At 35.6% G+C, this 7,520-nt stretch overlaps 1 protein-coding gene across 3 annotated transcripts; it reads right to left on the bottom strand.

Annotated features, from left to right (window-relative positions):
* Positions 1-1,976: 1,976 nt before the first annotated feature.
* On the bottom strand, positions 1,977-6,781 carry LOC110780279 (DNA topoisomerase 2). 3 transcript variants are annotated; one of them, XM_021984702.2, is made up of 9 exons: positions 6,624-6,781; positions 6,171-6,438; positions 5,570-6,059; positions 4,653-4,839; positions 4,521-4,570; positions 3,958-4,440; positions 3,486-3,552; positions 3,345-3,399; positions 1,977-2,360 (listed from the first exon to the last, which is right to left on the bottom strand). In XM_021984702.2, exons 3-8 carry the CDS (start codon positions 5,774-5,776, stop codon positions 3,368-3,370), a joined length of 1,026 nt encoding a protein of 341 aa, XP_021840394.2. In that variant the 5' UTR covers positions 5,777-6,059; positions 6,171-6,438; positions 6,624-6,781; the 3' UTR covers positions 1,977-2,360; positions 3,345-3,367. The 3 variants fall into 3 exon arrangements, 2 of the variants coding, with proteins under 2 accessions (XP_021840394.2, XP_021840395.2); XM_021984703.2 differs by lacking the exon at positions 1,977-2,360 and adding an exon at positions 2,367-3,108; XR_008921420.1 differs by lacking the exon at positions 1,977-2,360 and having other exon boundaries at positions 2,367-3,399; positions 3,930-4,440.
* Positions 6,782-7,520: the final 739 nt, after the last annotated feature.

The raw sequence follows: 7,520 nt of genomic DNA on the forward strand, positions 1-7,520 counted from the left end.
CCACTTTTCCTTTCAACTAACTTTTAAATATATTGACATAAGTTTATTACGAAGTATTAAGTTGATTGTTTTAGCTATGATATTGATGAAAATATATAAAAGTGACATATATAATTAGGAGGTGAGTGTTCTCAAATCCAATCGATTCAAACTGGCCCCATTCGATGCACGGTTTATGATATGAATATTAAATTTGCATATCTAAACTATAACTATAGACAATTATCATCAAAGTAGAGCTTATAGATAATTTTCTTATTAAACTAATGATTGCTCGGTATGTTACTGCCCATTCCATGTCTTACTTATTTAACAAATTCAAAATAATAAAATAAGGGCACATAGATAAATTTACGTTCTTCCTCTTTTATAACAAACCATGTCAAACATAAATTTATTCTCATTCGTTCTTTACTTCAATAGTCATACCCACTTAACTCATAAATCATCTAAATCATTACCCGATCATTTAACACCTACCCCAGTCCCCACCATATATTTTATTCAGCTAGAGATATCTTCGAAGCGGGGTGATGCTGGTCCCTCAACACAACCTAAAATTCTCATTCACATGTCCGTCGCCACGATAGGTGTCATACTCATCCCAGTCCTAATTCTCGCCTCGTAGGCAAAAAATAAAAGTAACCCCGCTTCATCCCCATCCGTGTATCTACATCCGCATCAAACCAAGCCCTAGACGGCTTGATCCGACATTATTTTTTGATAAGAGAGTTTTGAATTTTAACACTCTAAGAGTATTAGACAATTTGGTTATCCGGTTACATTATACTTTGGACACATATAACTTATAGATATTTTCCTAATTAGTTAAAATTAATGATGGATAAATTTGTTACTCCCTATTCGGTGTCTTATTTATTAAAAAAATAAACAAATAAGGGTACATAGACAAAATTATTTTCCTCCATATTCATCACACGTGTCAAACCTAGCTCTAGACGGCTGAACCCGACATTATTTTTCGGTAGGAGAGTTTATTTTAAAACTCTATTCTAGAGTATTTGACAATATGGTTGTTTGATTACATTAAAATTTGGACACATATAGCTTATGGACATTCTCCTGATTAAAACTAATGATGGATAAATTTTTATTGCCCATTAGGTCTTACTTATTAAAAAAAAAAGAAAACAATAAAGGTACATAGAACAAATTATTTTCATCCCCACTCATCACATGTGTCAAACCTAGCCCTAGACGGCTGAACTCAACATTACTTTTTGGTAAGAGAGTTTTAAATTTAAAAACTCAAATCTCAATTTTGTTGTCTGATTACACTTGGACACATATACCTTATAGATATTCTCCTAATTAAAATTAATTATGAAATTTTTTGCTATTTCCCCATTCGGTATCTTGTTTATTATAAAAATAGAGTCAAATAATGGTACATAAACAAATTTATTTTCATCTCTATTCATCACATGTGTCACATGATAGTGTTATTCTCATCCATCATTTTCTTATTAAACTAATGATTGCTCGTTATGTTACTGTCCTCCAACATTGATCAGTTGTGTGATTGTTACTTGAACACACTTTACATCCATCACTTGATCCTTGACTGTACATGGCTGATACCTCAATGTTTTCCTTTGTTCCCTTTAGAACATCAGACACACAGGCTATAATCTAAGCAGTCACCATGCTAGCTACAACAGGTATCAAACTGCTCACCCTTGATTACATTTGTGTTAACCTCTTTCTATTGTGCCATTTACAAAACCTTTCTTTCTTTTTGAGGTTAGTATCATCTCTAAAGATATCTTCCACTCTCTATAGTTGCCTGATCCTCTGAGTTTTTCCACACTAGCCACTACTTGTGATCCATCAGAAGGATACAAGTAAAGTGAGTTTTGGATATCAACCATAATAGATTTCTAGCCATTTGACAATCTCAAGGATTAAATCAGTCAAATGACAGTACTAAGAAATCAAAGAAAAGATCGGAAAAAGAAGGAGAAGAGAAATGTGTTTTAGAACAATATGGAGGAACAAAGGTTAGATCTTTGTGATTAAAAGATCTGATCTTTCAGACTGATTGGAGGAACAAAGGTTAGCTCACACTAGTACAAACCAAAAACATAAAAAATATCTAGAAAATATATAGGCTTAAGTATGGGCTGGACTGAAGTTCTTCATGCATATTGTTGATGGACAATAAGTCAGGCCTCTTCAACAGGACACAATGTAGTTGTGCATATCCATACGCCTGGACGCAAAAGAGCCGGGTCTAGCCTTTCTTTCTAATCCATGGTTAAGATGATGACCGGCTCATCTCCGCAGCTAGACAACAGTACATCATTAAAGTTCAACAGTCGTAGAAGCGATAAGGATAACTGCATCAATTGAATGAAGTCACATTAGGCATCAAGGTCACACCCATAGTTAAAAGCTACTATTGCTTGCCTCATAATATTTTTCATACATGATTGAAGACTTGAAGAGTTAGAGTGATAAATATTGTTAAATGAACCAGTCCAATACAAGAAAAAGAATACTCCCTCTTTCCCACAAAATGTCCTCCTACAAGTTTGTGGCTCGCAATATTTTGAGTAAAAACACATAGGAATACTAGTTTAACAGAAAGTACACATTTTTTTTTTACAAGGAACCCATCAACGGGAAATTATATTAAAATGTCGGAAGCAGCTACATCCAAAGCACTGCTCGAAAAGTCATCTTCCCACAATCATTGTCCGTATTCCAAGGTTGGAAATGAGCTAATGAATTATGAGCAAGTTTGTTCCTACTACGTTTAACAAAAGATCAAGAAACAAAATAAATAAATAAAAAGAACAAAACTCAAGAATGTCAACAATAACGAAAGAAAACATGTTGCTTCCCTTCGATCCATTTCGAAGTGCTTGAATCACCATCGAACAATCGCTCTCAACAATTATCCGACACAAGTTTAGCAGACCCAATAGCACAACCTTGGCCTCCGAAATAGTCACCTCCCAACGCTCTCGGCATTGCATAGTAGCACAAGCAAGAACCTCTTCAGTGCACCCCACCTAACCACGACCCCCAGACCCGAACCAACCTCCCCTAACTGCCCATCATCAACATTGACCTTAGCCCACCCTTCAACAGGCGGTGGTTTGTCAGATCTTCTTGAGTATTTCCAGAATATATATCAATAAAATAACTATATAGGTGATTTGCCAGATATTCTTGAGTATTGAATCAGATCGTAACCTTAATATTGGATTGTATAAAAACAGCACCCAAATTAAGTAAACACAATGTCCATAATGCAGGAACTGAGATCAAAGAAAGATGTGAGAAAAGCATATGGGCTGCTAAGAGAAGAACAGTACCAACTTGGATAAAGAAGAAAGCCTTAACGGTTGAATCCAGCCTTCCTTTTCAGACCTAGCATAAAAGAAAGAAAGTTAGCCAACTAGATAGTCAGATTCAGGAGATTCATCCAAGCCTAAACAAAGTCAACAAAGTCTCACCTCTTATCCTTTGAGCCATGGCTTCTCTTTTACTGCTTTGGCATTCCACCTCTTCCTCACATTGCACCTATAAAAATAAATGTAAAAAACATGTCCAATAAAAAAAAACAGGCATCAACAAAAAGAATACTCCTGTCCCATATTTAACTTCTCACTTCCTTTTAAAGATGTTCCAAAATAAACTCCTCATTTCCTTTTTAAGTTACTTTCTCTCTCCAACCATTTTATTCTTTAGCATGTGCAATAATAAAAAAAAATCCTTACTACTTTACTACTTTATCAACTTTCAATTTTTTCAGTCTATTTTTTGCACTTTTTCTTATGTCCATGCCACTTAGAAGTCGGAGTTAAATATGAAACTGGGGGAGAGTATATTCTCAATTAAAGAATAAAGAGAACGAAAGGAGAAGATGTCCTCAATCATAAATAGTAACCACAACAAACCCAATTCTTGCAGAAGCAATTACTCCACCTTAAAGCACAGCTCAAGCTGATCAAGATCTTTGAGCCACAAAGAAAGGCCATCTTCCTTTTGAAGCTGACTAAGCCTCCGCTTAAGATCATTCCTTCTGGTACACAATTCCCTAATTTTAGATATAGCAGCACTAACTTTCTTAAGAGCATTGCACACAGTTTCCAAAGCTAAGTAATCATCCTCAGACAAGTTATTTTGCCCACGAATTCGCGGTGACTGTCTGAGAGTAACAGCTCTCCCAAGTAATGTGACCACGTCATTCTCCGTTGCTCTTTTTACGAAATCATCTTTGTTAATCATTTTTAATTTATCATAAAGCAAATCTGACAGATTTGACAACTTTGCTGTTTCTGGAGACTCTTTCAACTTGGACATCCAATGCTTGATTCCCTTAGAAGAACGACTAGTGATTCCAATGAAATTCTCGATATCAGACATGTTTGACATCAGCTTTGAGTTAATATCAGCCAACAAGTCCGCCTATTTTTCATGGAAATGGGTCAGTAGACAGTATCTACAAACAGATGACTATTCATTACTAACCATACAAGATGGTTTACCTTCCTTTTTATGTAGTATGCCAACCTAAAGGAAGCGAAATCCATTATAACTGTCAAACAAACAATCAACTGTAAGAATAGAGCAAGTATCATGGTTTAGGGTTTATAAAAAGGATGATCCTGAGTACATACTTTCCAGCGGGTTTTCATATTTCACAACATTCCCACATGGATTACTAGCATGCATATCACTGAGACTGAATGTCCTGATAAGCTCCAACTTCTTCATCAGGTATCCCTCGTCAGCTAGCCAGGCATCATTCGACAAGGTAACTTCTAGATGTATTTTTCCACTAGACTCACTAAGGTCCTTTACAGACTGAAGCAAAAATGAACAAAACAACAATATCAGGGTTTCTGGAAGCCTCAACATCAGTCTGTTCTTGAAGTAAGAAATCTAGACATCACTCAGACCCAAAAAACACTTTGAAATGTTCAAAGAGTACTGTTGGAACAAGGGCTTGATAAAGGGGAGGAGTTGGAAGGAATTAATGCTTTGAAGAAGAAGGATAGCAGCTACACTACTATAGTAGCATAGGTAAACAAAAGAGATTGATACAGAAAATCGAGGAAAAGGCATGTGTCGCATGTCTATCATGATCGTTGGTAAAATACTAGTTATAGGTGTCTGTCTATAGCCACTTACGTCAGTATTTAGTAGTATTTCCAAAATTTGGCACCACAATTCAATTTTAAGCAGGAAAGATATATTCAATGGTCAATCTGTTTAATCACGAACTTTATTTGAAGATATCCATCCAATTTTTTTTAAAAAGACAATAGCATAAATAGCAAGCATGATGAGAATGAAAGAGGGTGTCTGGATTTTGGTATCAGGATAGCTCAAAAGGTACAACAAAGAAGAAGAGGCAGCAAGTATGCGAGTGTAGACGCATACATATGCATCTCAATATGTATGTAATCACTTCCTACATTTGTTGATAAGCACATGTAGTAGTTTATAACTTTTAAGCATCGAATATCAATAACGTATGACCTCGTGCACAGAATTTAACTTGTAATATTAGAAAATCTACAGCAGGTTTTACCTGAATCCATTGTTGCTCATCCAACCAAGATTTATATTCATGAGTCCATAACCCAATAGGCAATTCAGTGATTGTAACTCTCCTTGATTTGCAATCAAACTTGGCAATAACTCCGCTGATTAGATACTGTGTATTATCTGACAAATCTGTTGGAGACAACTCAACTTTGCCTTCGAAACCCTTGAACCATGGTATCATAGGAATCATTTCCTTTTTTTGCAAATATAGTCGGACATTGGAAATTATGTCTTGAGGTTTATATTTGGGGATACAAGATTTTAGCCATGACCCTTTTCCATCACATCCATTGACAAGAATAAAGGGTATGATTGGAATCAACCAATTAGGCGATTTACCACACGAACTACATCCCTCAAGGAACCGCTTGGCCACTGAATCATCATCCTCATTCCTCAATGAAGATAAATCGAGTGATCGGATTGATTGTAATCTCCAAACCTGTAGTATCAGCTCCAGAATCTAACGGACCCTGCAATAAAACAGTAATCATACCCATCACACATCACTTGACTCATGACATTTACAAGTTGCAAAATCTCCTAGCATGAATCAGACTAAGATTGCAAGCAAGAAAAGTAACCTTATAACGATTGCCAAAATCTCCCACCGGTTCAAACAGGTTAATATTATTTGTACCAGTGAAATTCTCTGCTAAACGAACAACGGCCTCCTCCCGAACTTGCACCGAATAATTCGCAGCTGAACGGAAAGTTGTCGTTGCTAGTTCACGAACATCCACACTGTCTCCATCCGAGAACAGCTCCAAACCCCAATAAAGGGCCAATCTTTCATGTTCCTTAAATCCATCAATCACTGATGGAATTATATTAGCCATTGTATTCCAAATTCTGCCGCAATTCAAGTAGACCAACATAAGTTACATAACATACCAAGTATGTAAATTGTCTATATCAAAAATAAATACTAATGCTGTTATTTTTGGGAGATTTAGCAGTAATTTTAGAACGAAAATTGAAGGGAATTGAGCAAATTCAAGGAACACCAAACCCCAAAATTAAAGGTGAAAATGTACCAGACAACTGGAGCTTGAAATTGGTGCCGAATACCGGAATCGCTACATGCTAAAGCCCTACAGGCGGACGATGATGAAGAAAAGGCTTCGCTGTTTTCTGTTTACAGGATGGAAGACTGAAAGAAGGGTTGGCTTGTTGGAAACGCGGAAGGGGGAACGTCTCGCGCGCTTATAAATGTTCAATTCCTCTCGACGTCGCGTGGGTTCTCTTCCACTTACCAAAAAAAAAAAAAAAAAAAATAATAATAAATTTAAATAAGTTTTTTTTAAAATTTAAATAAGTTTTTTTTTGAAAAAAAATAATACAAAAAACTCTATTATATAAGTGAAGAGGGAAGGGGTATTTTAGTAACACCACTTTTGGTGTCCCTCTAGGATATGACTAAATGACCCTCTAAAATTTCACAATTACATTCAATTAAAATGCTAATTATTTATTGATTTAAAAATCTGATTATTTATTGATTTTAAAAACTGAAAATCAATAATAAATCAGGAAATCAATAATTCGTGAGGTTGTTTTAGTAATGACATTTTGGTGTCCCCCTATGGAATAGACTATAATGCCCTTTATAAGTTTTAATTTAATTTAACGGTTTTTTCATGAAATGCCCCTGGGGTTTGCAAAAATGCACCAAATACCCTCGCGTCTTTCGAATCACATAATATACCCCTATTTTTGCCTAAGTTTGCACCAAATACCCTAAGCCGGCCTTCCGTTAGTCCTCCGTTAAGTCATGTTTATAATTCACCAAATGCACCTATTTATAAATTTATTGCACAATATACACCTACTTGTAAATTTATTTGCACCAAATACCCAAACTGCTTTTAAACTGCAGAATTTGATTCAAACGGCTAGTCCAGTGAGGTTTAAACTATCAAAAGAATTCTAAG

The sequence above is a fragment of the Spinacia oleracea genome, chromosome 5 (genome assembly GCF_020520425.1).
Source record: "Spinacia oleracea cultivar Varoflay chromosome 5, BTI_SOV_V1, whole genome shotgun sequence".
Lineage (NCBI taxonomy): Eukaryota > Viridiplantae > Streptophyta > Magnoliopsida > Caryophyllales > Amaranthaceae > Spinacia > Spinacia oleracea.

What these genes read in the sequence shown, in the direction of transcription:
- LOC110780279 (XM_021984702.2), bottom strand. Translation starts at nt 5,776, where the DNA reads ATGATTCCTATGATACCATGGTTCAAGGGTTTCGAAGGCAAAGTTGAG. An exon ending in ATATGAAAACCCGCTGGAAA is followed by an intron (nt 4,571 to 4,652) that starts GTATGTACTCAG and finishes TTTGTTTGACAG; the next exon opens with TTATAATGGATTTCGCTTCC. An exon ending in CATGGCTCAAAGGATAAGAG is followed by an intron (nt 3,400 to 3,485) that starts GTGAGACTTTGT and finishes CTTTTATGCTAG; the next exon opens with GTCTGAAAAGGAAGGCTGGA.